The 23,890-nt window shown below is 39.9% G+C and overlaps 1 protein-coding gene across 1 annotated transcript in view; it reads left to right on the forward strand.

Moving 5' to 3' along the window:
* LOC109912514 (receptor-type tyrosine-protein phosphatase gamma-like) overlaps nucleotides 1–23,890 on the forward strand; it is a 767,972-nt gene that overhangs the window by 634,524 nt on the left and 109,558 nt on the right. Inside the window, exons 11-12 of the mRNA XM_048606500.1 lie at nucleotides 1,134–1,183; nucleotides 15,623–16,400. Of these exons, the coding sequence (XP_048462457.1) occupies nucleotides 1,134–1,183; nucleotides 15,623–16,400 (828 nt within the window). The remainder of the gene's footprint in view (nucleotides 1–1,133; nucleotides 1,184–15,622; nucleotides 16,401–23,890) is intronic.

Below are 23,890 nucleotides of genomic sequence, written 5' to 3' on the forward strand. Positions count from 1 at the left end.
ACCATTGTGTGGTGAGTTTGAGGTTCAGTTGGGTACAATTATAAGTGGTGATTTTTTTGCAAGTCAAAATCAAATGGTTGCAGGTGCTATGTCTTAACAACATAGGCATCATAGACTGTGTCTAGGGCCTTCTTGCATTATGGTGGTAGTGGCCCTACCCCTGACCTGAGAGATCCAGGTTCACGTCCCACCTGTACCAGAGTGTGTAACAATATCTCTGAGCAGGTTGATTAGAAAAATAGGTTAAATTTTAAAAAATGTAATAATGCAATTAACTTGACATTAACAAATTGTTTTTTATCAGCTGTAGCTCTATAGGGAATGCTGTCACTCTTGAGTTGAGAATGTTGTAGGTTCAAGACCAACTACAGGTGGAATTTTATCACGTTTCCATAGTGTAGTGGTTATCATGTTTGCCTAGCATGCAAAAGGTCCTCACTTTGAAACTGAGCAAAAATATTGGTACTCCCTCATTATCCGGGCAAAACATGCCAATAGAAGTGAATGGAGCTTGTTATTTGGGGGTCTTCTTATGGTGCAATAGTAGTGTCTCTAGTCAATGATCAGGAGGCCTGGGTTCAAGTTCTACCTGCTCCAAAGATGTGTAATAACATCTGCTTGATCAGGTTGATTAGAAAGATAAATTACTTAAAAAAAACTGATAGACTGTGTCTGTCTTGTGACCCAGTAGTACTGCCCATACCTCTGAGCCAAGAGGCCTTGGTTCAAGTCCCACCTATGTGCATAAATGCCATTAATGCCTCTGGACAGGTTGATTCACAATATCAGAGACTGTGTTTGGCATTGCCTCGCTGCAAAATTCTGATTCCTTTGTGTACTCAGCAAGTAGTTCTTTCAGAGCATGCCATACTAAATTCTGGTTGCACATTTTTAGTCAAGCATGACCAAATAGATTATTAGGAATACATGACATATTAATTATACACAGAACCTTGTAACTTGTCTTTTAAAACCTAGATCAAAATATGTGTTCCTAAATACATTTCCACTTTCAACAAGTTATGACCAGGACATAGATATTTGTTTTATGTTACATCTCACAGCACCTAATTTATAATGTTTTTATTTAAAAATTAATTTGCTTTAAATTAAGATCTTTGTTCTTTTTCTAGCTAACACAACTAGAATATTTGAAGGAACTAGGATTATAAAAACAAGAATGGTAAGTGTGGAAATTAATCTTTTCTGTTTGAAATACATTACTTTTCTGTCTTACCTTCAAGGGTGCATGCAGGAAAAATGAGGGGAAATTATGACTTTGTCCATCTGTGAACACAATGCGTAGAGACATTCTCTTTTTCATTCCAAGTTGTAACCTCTGAAGTGGAAACTGTTTTTGTTTTGGTAACAATGCTGCAACATAAATAAGAAAAATATGGCTGTCACTGGAGAAACTCAGTTTGTAGTTTTCCAAAGCTGTGGGAAAAGGGAAAAGGAATAGTGTAATTCTAATTTTTATGAGACAGTGTCAGTTGTACAAATTAAGACATTGAGACCAACCTGCAACCTGGAAATATTCAAAATAAAGGTGGCAACTATTCACATTATACATTAACAATCTAGATGAAGGAACTTAGGGTATTGGTGCTAAGTTTGCAAATGACACAAAGATAGATAGAGGGACAGGTAGAGTTGAAGAAATGTGGAGGTTGCAGAAAGACTTGGACAGGGTGGGAGAGTGGGCAAAAAAGTGGCAAATGGAATACAATGTGGGAGAGTGTGAGGTTATGCACTTTGGTAGGAAGAATAGAAGCATTGACAATTTTCTAAATGGGGAAAGACTTTGAAAATCTGAAGCACAAAGGGACTTGGGAATCCTAGTTCAAAATTCTCTTAAGGTTAACATGCAGGTTCAATTTGGCAATTAGGAAGGCACATGCAATGTTGACATTCATTTCAAGAGGGCTAGAATACAAGGGCAGCGATGTACTGCTGAGGCTGTATAAGGCCCTGGTCAGACCAGATTTAGAATATTGTGAGCACTTTTGGGTTCTACGTCTAAGGCTAGATAAGCTGGCATTGGAGGAGTCCAGAGAAGGTTAGCAAGAATATCACATGAATGAAGTTCTTGTCACATGAGGAGAGGTTGAGGATTCTGGGTCTGGACTTGATGGCATTTCGAAGAATGAGGAGGGATCTAATTGAAACTGACAGAATACTGAGAGGCCTTGATATAGTGGTCATGGAGAAAATGTTTCCACTAGCAGGAGAGATTAGAATCTGAGGGCACTGCCTCAGACTGAAGGGGCACCCTTTAGAACTGGGATGATGAGGAATTTCTTCCGCCAGAGGGTGGTGAATCCATGGAACTCGTTGCCACAGTGGGCTGTGGAGGCCAAGTCATTGAGTGTATTTAAAACATAGATAGTTTCTTGATTAGTAATGGGATAAAGGGTTACATGGAGAAGGCAGAAGAATTGGGTTGAGAAACATCAGCCATAATTGAATGGCGGAGCATACTCAATAGGCCGAATGATCTAATTCTGTTCCTATATCTATGATCTTATTATACTAGAATGTTTATAGAAACAGAGCTACATCTTAAAACCGTAGTCCTTAGTCCTGGATTCTGCTTAAATTATCATTAAATCTACACCTTAAATTGTGGCATCCACATTTTAAAAATACTTGGTGATTAGTTTTATTCTTATTGATCCAGAGGTTATCTCTGCTAGGTTAATTTACGAACAGGTCATGTTGTTGTGGAGTTGTCAAAATATATAGAGGGAACTGGAGAAAATGCACCTGAGCAAAGTTAGAATACCTGTGCACAAACAAAGGTCGAGCTTTTATTGCAATATCTATTTCATTGCAATTCTAGGCGGTATGAACAATCTGATCACCAATTTAGACTCTTCAGAAAACCCACCATATTTCTTTTTTTGAAAACTCATTTCAATATATCAATCTTTGTGGTTACAGGGGACTCTCTTTTTAATACACTCATTAATTCTGCAATACTTGTATCCATGCTGTATACCTCTATGACTCGATATGGGACTAGTTCAGTTTAGGAAACCTGGTTGGCATGGACAATTTGGGCTGAAGGCTTTTTTTCCATGGTTTATACCTCTATGACTTGTAGATACTTGAGGACTAAACAGATAACCAGTAAGGATTTTTATTCGAATGTTTGCATTCTTGACTACTCAACAAATTTTTGGGCATGACATATTTTAGATTTGTTCAGTGTTCAATATTTTTATGAAAAGAATCTTGAAATTTATGCAATGAATTAAAAATACAGATTATAATTCTCATGGAAACAGAATGTGCATCTTTGAAGAAATCCAGAAAATAATTTTATGAGCATTGTTTAATTGTTTCACAATTTACATTTCAGTAGGAAGTTCCGAGATGAATTTGAGTGAAATAATGATGTTAAAAATTATACCCTTTTAAGTGAACCAGAAGCATGTAAAACATGCAGGGCATTAATGACTGTTCAGAGGTTAGCCCTTAACTGATGACACATTTTAGAGTTTTTTGTGTTTTGCTTCCTTCAAGGTTCACCAGCAGATGGCAGCAAATTATGTTGAAGAATGTTTATTTCTGAAAGATGGGAAGGCAATCTTTAGAAGTGACTGAACATTTATATAAAGTTGTTAAAGAATAAAAGATTTAATTTATTCAACATTTATCCTTCTCATTTAAAATGATTTTTGAATCATTACTGTCTTAAAACAAAGGATGGAAATTGTTTTTGACATATGTTCCAGAAATTTAAAAACAAAATGAACATCGTCAATTTTGGTTTGCATGGAGACTCTGTTCCCCTCATGGTGTGCAGTTTAAGTATGAGAAAGATGTACATGAGGGTGGCAGGAGATGAGATAGAGGGAGGCAGAAAATAGCAGTGGGCAAGGAAGGGAGAGACTAGGATCCGAAGACACCACCTTAAAGTGAAGGGATGACCTTTTAGATCTGAGATGAGGGAGAATTTCTTCAGCCAGAGGGTGGTGAACCTGTGGAACTCATTGCCACAGATAGCTGTGGCGGCCAAGTCATTAAATGTCTTTAAGACAGAGATAGAGAGGTTCTTGATTAGTAAGAGGATCAAGGGTTACAGGGAGAAGGCAGGAGAATGGGATTGAGAAACATATTAGCCGTGATCAAAAGGCAGAGCAGACTTGATGGGCCAAATGGCGGAGCAGACTCACCAGGCCGAATTGCTTAATTCTGTTCCTATATCTTATGGTCTAATGGGGAAGCACTAAGGGAGGGAATAGCTTAAGAAAAGTACCTCAGGGGCCACAGAAGAAGGACGAGGAAATAATTTGGTGTGTGGACTTATGTAACAAGGGAGGTAGGATTGCTCATCACTGCCGGGACTTGCAATGTTCACACGACTGGGACTACGTTTTAGACTCAGCTCCACAATAGTTCAGCTGCTGCAAGCCAGGAACTGCCCTTCGCATTGTGGTCCTGCATCATTATCCGATAGGAAATGGTGAGAAACATGATGCAGAAAGGGGTGCCAGCAGCTCAGAATGCCAACAGGGAGCTAAACGTGTTGCTGGATGGTGTGACAGAAAGACAGGCAGTGCTTTTTCCTGCTGACCAGAAAAGGAAACTACACCACCACATTGAGCCTGGGTCAATGCAGTGCCCTAGGTAAACACAATACAGAGTAGTGTAGAAAGAAGTTTAATGATCTTCTGTGCTCTGTAAGGGTAAGTCCCAGCATCAGCTTTCTGCTATCTCACAATCATGGGGTCACTGCTCACTCTAATTCTGCCACCGCACACACTTTTCATCAAGGTTCATGGACCATAACCTCACTAATATCTCCATTATGTCCATTCAACAGCCGGCTAGTCACTTCATTCTCCAAAACTACTCGTCTTCCTGACCTCTGCACTTCCTACGTTGTCACTGGGGATACTTCTATTGCCTGTGCATCACAATTGCAGCACTCATTTCCATCTCCATCATACTGAATCCCTCCTTTTGTTTTAATGCAGAAGAAAGATTCTTACAATTGGGGCATGAGGGTGAAGATTGGGTGGATGGGTGGGGGGGGCGGTGGGGTAGGACATAAGGCTCTTCATCATATGATGACAATATCTTGGATTTGTTTGGAGGAAAGCACAATTGCTCATGTGGGAATGTGGACATCTCCATGAGCAACTATCCCAGAGCTATGATGAGCTGCCGTCCCATTGCCACTTACATTAACCGATTGTTAACCTGTGCAAGATTTTACCTAATTCCCTTTTCCCTTAAGCAGATTCCCCATGACATCCTGAAGAGGTTAGCAGTGGAGACCCTCAGCTCCACCTTCACCTCCAGGCAAGAAGCTACCCACCCCTCGGAGGAATACGCTAGCAAGGCATTCACATGTATCCGCCACTAGCTTAGAGTCTTTCAGCTCAGTGGATTCTCTAGCTAGAGTAGACTCAAAAGCACATTGGTGAGCACATTGCTCATACATCTCCACAACTGAGGAAGAAACGCCCCAGGTCTTTGACACTCAGAGGAATGCCAGAGACCAAGCACTTGCTTGGCAATCCCGTGATCTCAGCTATTCATGACTTCAACAAAAAGCATAGGCAGGCACTCGAGCAGCAGGCAGATTTGTCAGAGACAGACAGTAACTGAATTGAAGGATAGGGGAATCCACCAACATTATCAATACCATGCTGGCTCAGACATACATCTTTCAAATTACATCAGTGGACAGATGCCTACTACCATGGAGACCCAGACTCAGCACATTTGATGTCTGCTGGGTATGCCCATGGACTTGCACATCATCATTGTAACCACTGGTGATCAGCATCAATGGCAATGAACAGAGGGACACGAGGGACTAAAATCTTATTCCAAGTACTTCTTCCTTGCAGACAGGTGGTACCATTCATAGGGAGTAGTGGCAACACAAGGGGCCCCTCGAAGCTTACTCATGGGACACATCTATGTTGCTAAAGCCTGAAGCAGTCCAAGCTGAGAAGGGGGAGCCTGCAATTGGGCAGGATGCTCTTAACAGGCCTGGACCCTCTAGACCCAAAGAACCCCAAGACAACAAACCATGTCTTCATGGCCAATAGGCCTAACTGTGCGAGAACTCCAAACTTCTTTTCTTTATTCATTCGGGGAAGAGTGCATTGCTGGCTAGACAGCATTTATTGTCCGTCCATAATTGCCCAGAGGGCACATGTCAACCACATTGTTGTGGGTCTGGAGTCACATGCAGACCAGACCAGATATAGGACATTGGTGAACCAGATGGGTTTTTCTGACAATCGACAATGAATTCACGGTCATCATTAGATTCTTAATTCCAAATATTTATTGGATTCAAATTCCACCATCTTTCGTGGCGGGATTCAAACCAGGTCCCCAGAATGTTGTCGGGTCTCTGGATTAACAGTCCAGCAATAATACCACTAGGCCATTGCCTCCCCTATCTTTGGAAGGACAGGTTTATTCAATCTATCAGCTTTTCAAGGAAATGCACTGCTGAGAGGTGTAAAATGTGCAGTTCACATGTCCATAGTTCCTCTTAATGCAGTGGAGTTCTAAGAGAAGCTGCACAAAGCAACTCTGGTTAAATGCTGTTCCACAGGATGCTCAAGCATTTCACAGCCTTTTTGCAGACAACACAAGCTCTGAAGTATTGAAGGCAAGGTTGAGAGGATGTGGTGCCACAGTATTCCTCACAACGTGTTACCTATCATAAGTGTCTTCACTGCATACAACTCTGATACTATATCTGACTGAAGCCTTAAAAATGACCTAGTATTCATGGCATGTGATGTGATTCTTCCTCATGGTGATTAGGACCCGTGAGGTATAGGTATTTGAAAGTTGAATCATTCAAAATTTACAACCATACAATAATATGGAGTCAAAAAAAACATTATTTAGCAACAGAAAAAATCAAGGACTGCAAAAATAGCCAGATCCACATGTACTTTGCACTAACCATGCACTGTTTACCTTAAAAGTAATAGAAGGTTGACAATGGAAGGAAGTCCAAACCCAGGTCATTCATCCTAGAGACAGGTTTCAATCAGGCTCTTTCTGGCATTTCGCACTCAATGATACATTGCTGTTTGCTGGTCTCTTGGATGTTCCTCTTGGCCAATGTTCTGATTCTCACCTTTATCCTCAGAAGATTGCATTTGATCCCTTATTCAGGATTCAGAACAATACTCCTTTTCCGGTTCCATTCATGAGGGGCGCAGCATGCTAGGGTGATGAGGAATACCATTTCAGGGTTATATTGCAAGGCTCTGCTGCAGCAGTCCAGACATCAAACCTTCAACTCTCAGCAGTGCATTTCCTTGAAAAGCTGATAGATTGAATAAAGCTTTCCTTCCAACATGGCTCTTTGGTTGAGGTACATGTGGTGTATTTTTCCTGTAAGCTGCTGGCACATGCTGTAGGTGTGACATTAACGTAACTTGGTGCTGTGCAACAACTTGGCCGCCCTCTTGCCTATTTAGTGATCCCCACTATGACAAGCTGCCTGCCTCTCCCTTTGGGCTAAAAAGCTGCAGAGGCCTCCAGGTAAGCACAACTTGAGTGAATGCAAAGAAATGAAGCTAAGAGCTATAAGATGCATTTACTTGAAATTTTCCTAACTATCTCACTATTGCCTACACCACTCAAGTGAGTGGAAAATTCTTCCACTTGTGTTGAAAACCCTTATTAAAGCACCGCTTAATGATTGATAATATATTGTAAACGAAGGCAGACACTTGGAAAATGAAAATATCATATGGAGTAGTTGACAGGGATTGAAGTGAATTTTGAAATGGAATTCTATGCCTAGCCCACTAATTTTAATGTCAAGCTGACTTCTTTTAGTATGTTGTTGTTACATGCAAGTTTCAGCAAAGCACTTCATGCTTTTTCTCATTTTTTTAATCCCAGCCAAGCTGTAATAATTCAGCAGAATATGATATTTATATAAACAGGGCAGTTTTGTATAATGCATGGATTATTCCATCAACCAGCTATTTGTTGGATTGCAAATATTTAATGCATGTTTTTCAATTTGTTATTAGATAACGCTATAATTAAGAGATGTTGGAAAATGCTGCGCATACTATTTGGAAAACCAGAGCTGCTAGCTAGAATGTAAATTCTATGGATACTGTGATTCTAAAAATATCAGTATTAGCAGATCTCCACTAAGATTGGTACATTGAAATGAGTTTTCAAAAATAAAGGAATATGATGGGAACTGAATGTGAAACATTAATAAAACTACATGTACCATGTTTATTTCTTCATGCATCTTAACAGAGGAATGTTTTAAACTATTTAGTTTTAATTGCTTTAACTGTTTTTTCCAAAATCTTTATGTGATATTTTTGTATTCTCTTCACATTCTTTGAGCAAATTAAGCCCATTGTTTTATTTTCGCACAGCCTCCACAATTTCCCTGTATAATTCTTGTTAGTCTTTGTACCCACTGTCGTCAGTGACCTACTTGTTGCAATCTGTAACTGCCATTTTCAACCCACCACCAGGTGGCTTGAAATAGACAACCAGTGGTTACTGTCTGATTGCCCTCCCACTTAAAGGCTTCTCCAGCTGTGAGATGTAAGGAAAATTGCAAGCGGTAACATATTGCTATTATCACAACCCACTTTTAAAAGTGTACTGATACTGGAGCCTGACTACGGGCTGCATGGTGACTCAGTGGTTAGCACTGCTGCCTCACAGTGCCAGGTGACCAGGTTCTATTTCAGCCTTGGATGACTGTATGTTTTCCCTGTGTCTGTGTGGGCTTCTGCTGGGCACACCAGTTTCCTTCCACAGTTCAAAGATGTGCAGGTAAGGTGACTTGGCTGTACTAAATTGCCCCATGGTGTCCAGGGATGTCCAAGCTGGATGGGTTAGCCATGGGGAATGTTAGGCGATGGGGATTGGTTGGGGGGCTGTGTCAGGGTGGGATCTTTGTAGGGTTGCTACAGACTTGATGGGCTGAATGGCCTCTTTCCACACTGTAAGGATTCCATACTTCTGGGTTGCCACAAAACCTAACGGTTTAATCGCAATGCTCAAAGAGTTCAGTGAGCTCAGATTAACAGAAAGCACTGACCACGTTTCTGGACTGAACAGGAACCACTATCTGTTAGAAGTTAATCCGTTCAAAACCACAGGTAAACACAAGTATGAATGATCAACATGTAATTCTACTAGTTGAAATTCCAGCCCCTTCTTAAACCACTGCACACATATACAGACTGACTCAGACAAACAAACAAACATGAATGTTATGCGTGAACTCTAGATTCTTTCAATTCTTTGCAGAAGCCTTTCAATTGGTTGGAGGCTGTAGCTTACTGTTAGGTGAAAATATTTAGTTGTTTTCCAGTTTTGGTTACTTCTCCACAAAGAGAGAAAGTGAGACTGAGATACCTTGCCTTTTCTGCAGTCTGGAGGCTTGTTTTCCTTTATTGTAAACACACTTGTTCACTTGCCCAAGAATTAATCAGAGGTGTCATGCTGATGACTTCAAGCATCCATAACTGGTTCCAATTGCACAAACTAATCAGCAGTCTGTCACTGGGCAAAGCTCACTCTGAACACTCACTCCTGTTGCCTTGACAGCTTAGATTTCTTCCCTGATGTAGTGTTTGGAACCAGGTTGTTCTCATTGACATGAGGTTCTTGACTGGAGTTGTTAACCTGGGCCAATCAGGGGCCCTGGGTGACGGATATAAACAGGGGATTCAGAGTCTCTTCACTTCTGGAACTGACTCTTGAGCTGGCTGGCCACAGCCAGTGTACTGTGCACAACTAATAAAGGGGACTTGGTGATGGGATAGTGGCCTCTGTGTTGTTATTTCACCTGACTGCTTTAAATAATCAACAGTGTAAATGTACTTCACAATGAATTCCAGTGATCTTTGTAAAAAGAAAATGTAGCAATTACTTCCACAGTCCTTAGTTTAAACAAGTTCTTTTCCTATTTCAGACTACAATTGAAAATAGAGAAAAATATAAAAGATATATATAAAAATATTAAGATGTGTTCTTGACACCCTCCTTTTTCAAAGTTGTGGAGTTGTTCTTACAACAGTTAATTAATTAATTACAAACAACAAAGAACAATACAGCACAGGAACAGGCCCTTCGGGCCCTTCAAACCTGTGCTGCCACATTTTGCTCTTCTGTGCTACAACTGTCTCCACTCACAGGATTCACATCTCTGTATTCCTTTCCTATTCATGTATTTGCCCAGGTGCTTTGTGAATGCTGCTATTGTGTCTGCTTCCACCACCTGTTCTGGCAATGCATTCCAGGCACTCGCCACCCTTTGTGTGAAAAACTTGCTTCACACATCTCTTTAAACTTCCTCCCTCGCACCATGTGTATCCTAGTAATTGACCCCTCCACCCTAGGAAAAAGCCTCATACTTTGTACTCTATCTGTGCCATTCACAATCTTATAAACTTCTATCAGCTGACCTCTCAACCTCCTGCTTTCCAGTGAAAACAAACCCAGTCTAGCCAACCTTGCTTCATACTTAAATCCCCCATACAGGCAACATCCTGGTGAACCTATTCTGTACCCTCTCCAAAGCATCCACATCCTTTTGGTAGTGTGGTGACTAGAACTGTATGCAAATTCCAAGTGTGGTCTAACTAAAGTTCTATAAAGCTGCTGCAAAACTTGTCTATCCTGAAACTCAATGCCCCTTCTAATGAAGGCAAGCATGCCAAATGCCTTTTTTTGGAACCTTATCTACCTGCACTGTCACCTTCAGTGATCTGTAGATCTGCACACCCAGATCCCTCTGCATATCAATACTCCTAGGGGTTCTGCCATTCACTGTATAATTTTCACTTGTACTTGGCCTTCCAAAATGCTTCACGTCACATTTGTATGGATTAAATTCCATCTGCCATTTTTCTGCCCATGCCTCCAACTGATTTATATCTTGCTGTAACCTCTGACAATCTTCCTCACTATTTGCAACTCCACCAATCTTTGTATTGTCCACAAACTTACTAATTAGACCGGCTACATTTTTCTCCAAATTATTGATGTAGATCACAAACAGCAGAGGTTCCAGCACTGATCTCTGTGGAATACCACTAGTCACAGCCCTCCATTCCAAGAAGCATCCTTCCATCACTACCCTTTGTCTCCTATGACTAACCTAGTTCTTTATCCATCTAGCCAGCTCACCCCTCACACCATGTGATTTCACCTTTTGTACCAGTCTTCCATGAGTGACCTTGTCAAAGGCTTGACTGAAGTCTGTGTAGATAACATCAACTGCTTTTCCCTCATCAATCGTCTTCGTCACCTCCTCAAAAAAATCAATCAAGTTAGTGAGGCATGACGTCCCCCACAAAAAAACATGCTGTCTATCGCTAATAAGTCCATTTGCTTCTAAATGCTTATAGATCTTGTCCTTGAGAATCTTTTCCAATAATTTCCGTACCACGAACGTGAGACTCACAGGTCTGTAATTTCCTGTATTATCCCTGTTATCCTTTTTTTAAGCAATGGGACAATATTGGCTATTCTCCATTCCTCTTGGATCTTACCTGTGGTCAATGTTCCAGCAATTTGTTCTCTTACTTCCCTCAATATTCTGGGATAGATCCCATCAGGACCCAGGGACTTATCTACCTTAATACTTTTTAAGACACACATCTTCCTTTTTAACAGCAACTTGGCTTAGAAACTTGAACCTCCCTTCCCTGAGATCATCCTCCACCAATTCCTTTTCTTTGGTGAATACTGACACAAAGTATTCACTTAGGACCTCACCTACCTCTTCTGACTGCACCCATAGATTCCCTCCTTTGTCCTTGAGTGGGACAACCCTTTCCCTGGCTGCCCTCTTGCTTTTTATATATGTGTAACAAGCCTTGGGATTCTCCTTAATCCTGTTTGCTAATGATTATTCATGACCCCTTTTAGCCCTTCTAATTCCTTGTTAAATGTCTTTCCTACAATCTTCATATACTTCAAGGGCTTCGTCAGTTCCCATCCTCCTAGACCTTACGTATGTTTCCTTTTTCTCTCTGACCAACGTCATAACATCCCTGGTCATCCAAGGTTCACGTAACTTGCCATACCTATCCTTAATTCTTGCAGGAATGTGCCTCTCCTGGACGCTTATTAACTGCTGTTTGAAATACTCCCATATGTCCGATGTAGATTTACCCTCAAACAGCCACCTCCAATCGAAATTCTCCAGTTCCTGCCTAATATTGTTGTAGTACACCTTCTCCCAATTTAACACCTTCACCTGATGCCTGCTGTTATCCCTATCTATGAGTATGTTAAAACTCATGGTATTGTGGTCACTACTCCCGAAATGCTTCCACACTGAAACTTCACTCACCTGGCCCAGCTCATTTCTGAAAACCAGGTCTATTTAACCCCTTCCCTGGTTGGACTGTTTACATAATATGTCAAGAATCCCACCTGAATGTTCCTTACAAATTCTGCCCCATCCAAGCCCCTCACACATAATGAGTCCCAGTCAATACAGGGGAAGTTAAAATCACCCACCACAACAACCTCGCTGTTTTTACATCTTTCCGAAATCCGACTACATATTCTCTCCTCAATCACTCACTGGCTGTTGGGAGGCCTGTAGCATACCCCTAGCACTGTGATTTCACCTTTCCTCTTCCTGAGTTCTGAATTCCTGAGTAACAGGTAAGTTTTGAGAAATTGTTAACGGAGCAGAGAGCATCAGAAGCTTCAATTTAGTATTAAAAGTATTTAACATTATAAGGACTAATTATCCTAAAAGGGTAAGACATGGCAGGAGAGCTCCAAATCGTAGTCTGCTCCTCTTGCTCTATGTGGGAAGCCGGGCACTTTTCCAGTGCCTGGGACCTTCATGTATGCAAGAAGTGTCTCTAGCTGCAGCTCCTGGAATCCCAAGTTTCAGAGTTGGAGTAGCACCTGGGGACACTGTAGCATTTGCAAGGTCGAGAGTATCATGGACAGCACATATAGAAAGGTGGTCATGCCGCAGGATCAGACTCCAAAGGCAGGAAGGGAATAGATGAGTGTTTCTGTGGCCACAAATGAGAATCCAGGATGGTGTGCTGCCTTCATGGTGCTAGAGTCCTGGATGTCTTGGAGCAGGTGCAGGACATTCTGGAGGAGAGGGTGAACAGCCAGTGTCGTGGTACACATTGGTACTAATGACATAGGTTAAAAAAAAGGATAAGGTCCTAAAAGCAGAATATAGAGAACTCGGAAGAAAGTTGAAAAGTAGGATCTCCAAGGTAGTTATCTGAAGATTACTACCACTGTCACAAGCTAGTCAGAGTAGAAACAACATGATATATAGGATGAACACATGGCTGAAAAGATGGCATGTGCGGGAGGGTTTCAGATTTGTGGGACACTGGGAACGGTTCTTGGGGAGGTGGGACCTGTACAGAATGGACGGGTTTCTCCTGGACAGGACCGGGTCTGATGTCCTCGGAGGGATAGTTGGTAGAGTGGTTAGGGAGTGTTTATACTAGATGCAGAAGTTGAGGGAAAGGTAGAAGCCAAGGCAAGCTTTACTAAGAGCAAGAACAGACAGGGAAACGCTGCTGAAAAGAGGAAGGGAGGTGACCTGAAATGTGTGTGTTTCAATACAAAAAGTATAATAGGCAAGGTAGATGAACTTAGAGCTTTGGTTAGTACTTGGATCTATGACATTATTGCGATTACAGAGACTCAGCAGAAAGAAGGACAGGACTGGCAGTGGAATGTCCCAGGATTTAGATGTTACAGGTGTGATAGAAAGAGATGTAAAAGGGATGGGGGAGTTGCATTACTGGTAAATGAGTATCTCACAGCTGTACTGAGGGAGGATATGCCAGACGACTTGTGCAGTGAGGCAATATGGGTAGAACTCAGGAATAATTAATTAACTTATTTAAAAGCAACTCTCAGTTCCATTCCAAACCAGTCATTCTGTACATGAGTAATTTGGATTGACTGATTCAGAAATTTCCTTAATTCAGCTCCTGGCCTTCCTGTGGGTAACATATTGCCAAAGATAGGGGTTGACAGGCGAGGGATGATTATCTTAAGGGATCCAGTATCTGCACTGATATTCCACTGCCATTTTTACATTATGAGAAGGTATAAAGATACTTGCAAGCTTACTTTACAAAAAGGAAGGTCACCATGCAATGGTAATGCATTCATCTAAACAAGCAGAGAACAGCACTCTAGTCATCGTGAAGTCCTGCCTTTAATTTGATTGGTTGGCCGGTCTGTCAGTCCCAATCTTAATAGTGGATGCAAGCAGTCCAGTGAAGAACATTGATGGTGCCCGGGCCCAGGTAAGTTTTGAGCTGTTTGGGCTGGGAGGGATTGGGCATCTTAAGGAAGGAGAAACCCAGGAAGGATGGAGAGAATGGAATTTGGAGGCCAGCTGGGCAGGTGTAAAGTGAGATACCACCTTGAGAGGGAAAGGCTGTTCTTGACATGCACAGGGGAACCCCCTAAAGGATACACATCTTCCTTCCTATCCTGTCACCTCATATGATGAAAAGCAGATACCCCACTCTTGCAAACCTGCCTATGCCAGCTGCATCACGGTGTGGACGACGTAATATTGGATCACTCGGCTTGTTAACAAGTTTAATTGTCCTTTAATGATTTTTTAAAAAATTTATGAATGGGATTTTGACACTCACCTACCTACTGTAATATGGGAAACCAGCATTTGACATCAGGTTCATGATTCAATGTTGTCATGCTAGATTTAGCATATGTTGGGATGGCAGCAGTCCCAATTTGCATATGTGGAAACCCAGCCACTATCCTGTACACTGCTTAAAGAATAAGAGTACATAATGCTATGTCATTCAGTTTGACTATTCTAAATGTGAGGAGAAAGGATCCTATGATAATTGACATAATTCACATCTATTAACTTCTCATTTATAAAAACAGTACTGACTCAGTGTCTGCATCTTGCAAAGCAATTAGAATGTTATTTGTTTTCCAAAAAGTAATGCAAATGCCAGTGTTATAGTTTATTATCTTAGTATGCTCTTAATATAGCTGCTGCTTCTTTTAATTTTTAAAGTGTTGACTTCCAAAAAGGCAATTTAATGGAAAGAAATTGAAAATTGTTCTGTACCTTCTCTGTGACCATTCTGTTGGTTTGAATTTTATAGTGAATCAATGGAAGGAAGAGTGTAAAGCATTCACATCAATTAAAACTGCACTGTTTTTAATATTGTCTTCAATCTCTCTTTATAAAAACAACTTGAATTTCAATCAAATGGATTTATGAAAAAGTCAAATAAAACATTGGCGAAACTGCTTTGATATTAATATAGAGTTCAAAAAGTAAATGAACTCAAAAATGTTGGATCTGAAAGGAAGGATAGATGTAATATGATGCTTGATTAATTAAGCCTGCCTTGTTTAAAAGAATATTAAGAGAGGTAGAGTTCATGATAGATAAGGGATAAAATATTAAAGTGTGCATAAAAAATAAAGGTTTTAGAGATGGTGAAAGAGCTACAGAAGTTAAAGCTTCTTTTAGAAGCTCCTGCAATGATGAAAATCAAAGTGGTGTGTTCTGTATTTCTATTTAAACTGTCTTTATTTTTTATCCCCTTCATGTTCTTCTGTTAATTCACTGAAGCCGACAGCCTCTCCTGCTTCTTCAGCTGATATGGCACCAATCAGTTCTGGGTCATCTACTTGGACTTCTTCTGGTCTTAGTTTGCCGTTTGTTTCCATAGCAACTGGCATTGGTCCTTCATCCAGTGGAAGCCAGACTACTGTGGCATCTGTAGTAACAAGCACTTTGCTTGCAAGCCTTGGGTTTGGTGGTGGTGGAGTTCCTTCCTTTCCAAGTACTGTGTGGCCTACACGCCTTCCCTCTTTGGTTTCAACCACTAAACATCGAGTCAAACCTGTTATTTCAACAACTGAAGCATTGTCGTCCCCAGGCTCAGATGGTGGTTCTGCTGTTAATAAAACTGGTGAGGCAGAAGGTGAAGATGAAAAGAAGGAAAATGAAGATGAAAAAGGAGAAGGAGAAGAAGGAGATGAAGAGGAAAATGAAGAGGGAAGCAGTTTAAGGAAAGATGTAGCAGAGAAGCAGGAGAATGCTGTGACCACAACAACTACTAAGACACAAAATAAAACTGAATCAGAGATATCATCGAGAGATCCAAGTAGTCCAAGTGAAGAAGCTATAAACTCAACCAGTGGACAAGACCATCCAAACACAACTATGAGTCAAACAAATGTGACTTTCCAACAGACAACAGTTGAATTCTTACAAACATCCTCTGACATTGCAACCACAGAGAACTTTCTACTTAAAATTCCATTCAAGCCAACACTTCCTCCAAAGAGATGGAATGATGTAGCAGGCGCGTCTGCTGAGAACACATTTGTTATGGTAGATCCAGGTTAGTTTATATCAAGCTGTTTTGGTCATGGTATTGCATCTTTATGTCTTATTGTTTTTAAAACTAATTATGTCTTTGGAATGTCAGTTTTTTTTAAGTTCTGCTGAGCTCCCGAATGCTACTTTGATTGTGATGACCAATTAACTTGTGCATGTGACTTTTTGTCAAGTCCAAAGACAAAGTAGGTAGAGTTTTGGGTCCAAAGGCAGGATCCCATGTTGGGTCCTATGAGAGATGTGTGTCAGGTCTCAGAAGTCAGGGGAGGGGAAGGTGTGTAGTTTAGGTGGGGGAGGGATGGTGCATAGTTTAGGCGGGGGAGGAAGACTGGTTCAGGTGAGGAGGGACAGTCAGGTCCCACACAGATAGTGGAGCTGTCCATTTTAGAGGAAGAGAGGTCTCAGCTGCAGTGGCAGAGGGTGGCGGATCACAGGAGGAGAGGAGAATGTCATTGGAGAAGGGGCGGATATCGGATTCAGTGTGATGGATCTGGGAGATGTGTACATGGTGGTATGTAGTACGTTGAGGGATCAGTTTAATAGACACCCAGGAGTCAGACTATGTATTTAATTTTCTGTCTTTTTCTGCTTATCTTAGCTTAACAACGGTGGAATTATTCGATTTATATAGATATTTTTGGGGGTTCCAGGCATTGGGGAATTGCCTTTTTGAATCTTCAATTTCCCAGGCAATTCCCTTCCTAAATTGGTATTTCTGTAGGGTCTCAAAGCACAGTATCTATGCTGCAGAAACAACTATCTGTCCAATGGAAAATCCAGGCCATTATGTCTGATGCTTATCATGCACCAAATTTAAACATAGAAAACTGCATCAGAAACAAATCCTTTTCCATAGAATCTCTACAGTGTGGAAGCAGGCCATTCAGCCCATGGAACCCATACTGACTCTCTGAAGAAAATCCCACCCAGACCCACCCTCTCTCCCTGCCCACCCATAACCCTGCATTTCCCATGACTAATCCACCTAGCCTGCACATCCCTGGACACTGGATAATTTAACATGGCCAGTGCACCTAACCTGCATATTTTTGGACTGTGGGGCAAACTGGACCACCTTGCGGAAACCCACGCAGACATGGGTAGAATGTGCAAACTCCACTCAGACAGTCACTCAAGGCTGCAATCAAACTCGGTCCCTGGGGCTGTGAGGCAGCAGTGCTAACCATTCAGCCACCCTGCTGTCCCATGTTTCTAGTAATTTGTTTACAATGTGAGGCATCTTGCTCCTTCTGAATGGAGGCCAATAACTTTTCATTGCTGTCAGTGCCACTGGGAGTTGTACATCTTCCAGTAGTATACCCAAAGGTCCAGAATCTATGTAGGACCTTAGACTAAATATGAGAGTGAGTGGAATGAGGGTCATAGGAGAGAAACTCCCTCAATTCACAATGTCGGATCTTTGATGGCGGGCATCAAATGTCTGAAATTGAGTGTACACCCACCCCGACCCGATCAAACAATACTTTATCAAACAATTTTTGGAAATCCAAAAATAATAGTTCTGATAAAGGTGTCAGCCATGATTTATTCTTCATGAAGTTTTTGTACACTGTATCTTTTAAATCATAAATAGGGTTGCTATTGCTAAGCCAAAATTTCACCCATCAGCATTGAATGAATTTACGACCTTATGTCACTCACTTGTTACGTTCTCACGAAGTCGCCAATGTCATCTGGGACCAGCACAATAGCTAGCTGCCTTTGGGAAATAGAAATAATATATAATTGAAGTTTGGAGAATTCCTCTAAAGGTTTTCAGCATATTGTTTGGGTTATTCTGGAAGAAGTTTTATATTTCTTCATAATATATTAATATGCCTGACATTGGGTGCTCAAAAGTGGAAAAATGTTTCGGTGTTGACTTCCAACACAGCAGACTTCACTTAAAAATAACTTGAATAGGGCAAAGCTAGCACTTTTTGTTGGTTTTATTTGTATAGAATATACTTGACATTTTTTTTTCAATGGGTGGAATTTGAAATTGAAATAAAATATAATTGAACCCATTCAAACGTAGGTGAAATGTACGTGGAGATTCTGTCAGCTTTATTCAAGCTTTCCTGGATGCCAGTACTTTAAATATGTAATGCAGAATGAATGAGACGTAACAAAGATTTCACCATCTACTCTTATCCTACTGCAGACACCAAAATTTGACACCATACTACACAAGGAGGTAATACAACAGGTAACAAAACCTTTGTCAAAGAAATGAGTATTAAGGAGTCAAGAGAACAAAGTGAGGTCAAGAGGCATGTAAAGTTGTGGAGGCAATTCTAGAGTTTAGGTCCAAAACAGCTGAAGGCACACCTGCTTACAGTAGAATGATTAAATTTGAGGTTGCTCAAGAAGCAAAGTTGGAACACTTGGAAGATGTTGGGCTGGGGAAGAATACAGGGACGTAGATAGTTCTGATTATAAGAATGTGCATATTAAAATTGAGGTGTTGCTTTATCTGAAGCCAGTGCAGGTCAGTTGGCACAGGGGTGATGGGTGATTTGGCATTGTTTTGAGTTAGCACATGGGCAGCAGAGTTTTAGATGATCTCATGTTTAAGGAGGGTAGAATGTGGGAGGATGGCCAGGAAATCCATTGAAATAAACAAGTCCAGAGATAACAAAGGCATAATGTAGATTTCAAGGGCAATTGAGCTGAGGTTGGTAGACTCGGGCAAAGTTATAGAGGTGGTAGTAGGTAGTCTTGTTAAAGTAAATGTTTCTCATTGTTCAGCAAAGAATGTAGACGTTTTGGAAAATATGAATCAACCTAAAGTTGTGGTTATCTTTGTTCAGCTGATTCCAACAGGAGTTATCTGGTTGCTGAGTTGTATGAAGAAGTAACTTGCCATGGGGACTGAGCATGCCACTGTTGAAATATTATGAATGAACAGATGTAAACTTTCATTTGTCTATTCTTCTATTAATTAAATAAATTCAAATTGTGCATGTTCTATAAATCTGTCAGCTGAATTACATGTTGGCCTTCAGCCCTTCAGGATTCAACAGAGCTATTTTAGAAATGTGTCCTTCATACTTAAAATGCGTGCCTTTACTAAACGTTTTTTAATTGTTAAAAAAAATCTGGACTTAGAAACTGAAGATAAATTACAATGATAGCAATGTTGTAATTACAGTACCTTAATGTCACACATTGAATTATACATGCTTTCAAGTTATCACCCAAAACAAAATGTTTTTATCCGTCTCCAAGCAGATAGAATTGGTTTTAGTCGTTTCACATGTGGCTTTAACTTAGAACCATTTTGTGTTGGATGCTAAATTTTGAAATACGTAGCTAGTGTGTTTGTATGCTTCCTGTTGTTTCAATTTCTGATTATACTTTCGCATCAATGTTGGAAACTGGCTGTATTAACATTTATATTTGAATGTAAGCAATGACCCAGCACCAAGAGCAGTTTACTAGTTTACATTACGTTATGGGAATAATTTTAATCTAAAGCCACCTACCGGGAAACTACAGGAGCAGTTTGGTTGTATGTTTTACTGTCCACCTGATTCTTCCTTCCATTCAAATGCACAAAGTAAAATCAAGCTGAATGTAAAACAGTTGGCTGATTTAATCCTGTCAATATCCTACTAAATAAGTTTGGTTGAAATTATCCTTGATGTTGAACAGATGCTTAGCAACCATTTTGTTATTTACTCCTTTGAAAATTGAAGTAGACAGGGATGAGCATGCATTGGTGAGTACTGTTTCAAGCAAGTCTAATTTTTACATGTTTCATGTTGCTGTCAGTGAGCCTTCATCAAACTCCTTCCATGTGTGCTTTCCATTGGGGAATGAAACATTCCTAAGCAGATGCGAATACAGTATTAGCAAGCATATTAATAAAAATGCATTTTGTAACCCAAAAATTAGGGAGCACTATAATTGTGGGACATTTGTCACTGTTAACAATCACATCATGCCTGTAATATTTTGAATAGTACATAATGGCTGTAATTTATTTGAAATTACTTTAATTAATCGCTTTAGAAAATGCAGTTTACAAGAAAAAATCAACACTCAAACTCTATAAATGCAAAAATAAAGTAGCATTCTTTTTTTCACAACAAAACAGAAGCCCAACTTATGAGAAAAGAGTAAAAGAGCAAATCGCTTAGAAAGCACAACATGAAGGTACAAAAGCCTAAAAACTGGATGACCTGTGTTCTCTGTCAAGTTGAATAGTCCACATAGATAATCACCAAAGTAATACAACTTTTTAAAATGTTATATTCATCTGTCTCATTATTTCTCAATGTTACCTACTTAATAAAAAGTATATTGTTATGATCCCTGCCCATGCCACCAAACTTATGTTTTGGTCTGGCTAAAGACCGGTTTTGTTTTGCATAAAGTAGATAAAGCTTGGGATCTCAGGTGCTTAGGATGAGATTAAAGCTCAAAATTCCATGCTTTTGAACAAGCGAAAAGCACATTACAATGTGAAGTTAGAACAGTAAAACAATCAATGATATACATACAAATTATCGTTTAATAGTAGGGAATTTGAGTATTACTTAAAAAGACTTTTTGTCAAAGCTTTTCATCTCGCATTCATCAGATCAATTTGCAAGAAATACTATTTATAAGGAAAACAACACAGTATAGGAGAAGCGCGTGTTGATCGGTTAGCAAGTGGCCATCAGTTGATAGAGGTGTTGCTGTGGAGAATGCACCTGTTAGATGATGACTGACAGTTAGCTGCCACATTTTGTTTAAATTTAAGCCAGACAGATGGATTGTTACTGGTCAAGGACTTACTTCATTTATCAGTGCGATTAAGTATAATTAATGTGCAGTTAACATATATTTTCTTCTTTTTCTTTAAATAAAATATAGAGTTAATTTGGAAAACCAAAATTTCAAAGTAAGCAAATCAAAAACCTTTATATTCTTTACAAAGTATTAGATTGCAAGATGCTCTTCCTCTTGGACCTGTAATATTTCTTTACAATTCCTGTACAAATATTTTATTTTTGTAAAATTATGAAACAGTTGATGACTTCCTTTCACTCCAGATCTATTTCAAGCCAGCAGAATGAATCTGTTCCAGTTTCTTTCCCTTACACATTTTCGTAAAATGAATATTACCTTGCAATTAATCAATTACGATCTAACCCCAGTTGAAATATTTGACAAATAGAATCCAGTATCCACTTCCTCAATAACAGCCAGTGTTTATTTTCTTAGTTTCCCAAGATGTGGAGGTGCCAGTGCTGGACTGGAATGGACCATGTCAGAAGTCAAATGACACCGGGTTATGGTCCAACAGATTAATTTGAAATCACAAGCTTTTGGAGTGATGCTCCTTCATCAAGTGATTTCAAATAAACCTGTTGGACTATAACCTGGCACCATGTGACTTCTCACTTAGTCTGCCAAGCTAAAGGATAGCTCCCATTTTCACTCATACAAATATTATGAAACCAGCTGCACATAGAAGATTCATCAGGAAGGTTAGCATTTTAATATTGCTAAAAATGACAAATTTATGTTCTTCAGGGTAACTAAAATGGAAACTTAAGGAAGCATTTATCCATCTTATGACCTATTAGATCTTAACACATTTTCTCTTTGAAGGTGCTGCATTGAAATAGTGAACACCAATAAAGCTAGCATCTTGTGTAAGTTGAGTTGACCAGCTCACTTGGCCAATAGAACTCCTCAACTGTTTGGTCTGTTGTCACAATATGACTTCATCTTTGTGTGATTACCCAGTGCACCTCACTGGGATAAGATTAACACTCCCTCAACAGGATTATTGATTTACAGGTTTTCCTGACCTACTGTATTTAGTATCTAAGCAACATATTTAGTATCCCCACCAGCCAGATTCCCAATTTCAGATCCTGCTGTAATCTTATTAATAACATATTTCTCAAATCCTGCAGCAGCATCCTGTATAAAATGATCAACATTCATCATGAAGATACCTGAAATATTTCCTTTATGGTCCTCATAAAATATTGTGGGATTTGCTTTCAGTTTTAACAACTTCCATACATTTCAATTATTCAGGCTATAGATGCACTTGTTTGGATTCCAAAGCTTTTCTTGTATGTGCTGCCTCATCCTGTAGAAATGAAATTAGTGCCAACGATCGACATCTTTCATGCATACATGGTCAAAAGAGCTAGAAAGATTTTCATGATTCCTTTGCCAGCTTTGGGTGGCATTGTCTTATGAGGAGAGGTTGTACTTGTTGGGCCTGTATTCGTTGGGAGTTTAGAAGAATGAGAGATGCCCTTACTGAAACATGTAAGATTCTTAGGTGACCTGATAGGTTAAATGTGGAGAAGTTGTTTCTCCTTGTGGGTCACTCATATAAAACAGAGATAAGGCAGAATTTATTCTCTCAAAGGGTAGTGAATCAATGGAATTCTGATGGAGGGGCATAGAGGCTGGATCATTAAGTATATTCAAGGCTGAGATAGATAGATTTTTTAATTAGTAAGGGAATCAAGGGTAATGGAGAAAAGGCAGGAAAATAACTTTGAAGATTATCAGATCAGCATTGACCACATTGATTAATTTTGATGGCCCACTTCTGCTCCAACGTCTTATGGTATTATCTGTATTACCTAAGTATTGTTCAGAGGTCCAAACAACTGTCCTCACTTTGACTTCATAAGACCCACTCATAGGGATTTTTTTGTATAAACCTGCCTTTTGACAAAATCTGGATGCCCCTTATCTAATTCCTTGGAATAAACTCCAAACTATCTTTGACTATATATTTGACATCATCTTGCTTATTAATCAGTTTATTCTTAAGCTTATCAGAGCCGTCATAATCATGAAAACTTTCTTCTAGTTCTGGTCAGAGAATGTTCTGTGGCCATTATTTCATTGTGTAATTCTTTTCAAGCTATGGCCTCAATAATACGTTAACGTCTTTCATGACTATTATTGTGAGATAGCCCTTTTCCATTGGTCTTTTTCTCCAGTAAATGATTTCTGTCTTGTGCAAGGCTTAATTCTGGATCCATTATCGGTACTTTCATTGCACTTTCAATCCATTCCAACATCGACTTGCTTCTAGGTCATGATCCTGAACACTCCACCAATATTTAACATGCCTGTAACTTTCCCTGAATATTTCTCACTTGTTGCATTCCTTTCTCTCACTTGACTATCTGGAATAAAAATGACCTGAATGCCCATTTGGGGAAAAGATCTTTGGATGACATAGCTCTGTCTTAACATCATGATCACTCATGTCACTCTGATCCAGCTTTGATTTACTGTACTGTGATCCTCAGGATATTTATCATAAAAACACATGGATCCAGACCTTCTCAGGAGCAGCAGTCATCATCAGATTGTGGCTTTGCTTGAACATTCATCCAACTCAGCACTGTTCCTCATTTCCTGCTGGATCCTCTGAGCACAGCTGTCCCAGAAATTCAAAATGCAACGTTCATGAGGAAGTTCAGTTGTAGTGGAATCAGGGATTAGGAAATGACA

The sequence above is a fragment of the Rhincodon typus genome, chromosome 16 (assembly GCF_021869965.1).
Source record: "Rhincodon typus isolate 14 chromosome 16, sRhiTyp1.1, whole genome shotgun sequence".
In the NCBI taxonomy this organism is placed as follows: Eukaryota; Metazoa; Chordata; class Chondrichthyes; order Orectolobiformes; family Rhincodontidae; genus Rhincodon; species Rhincodon typus.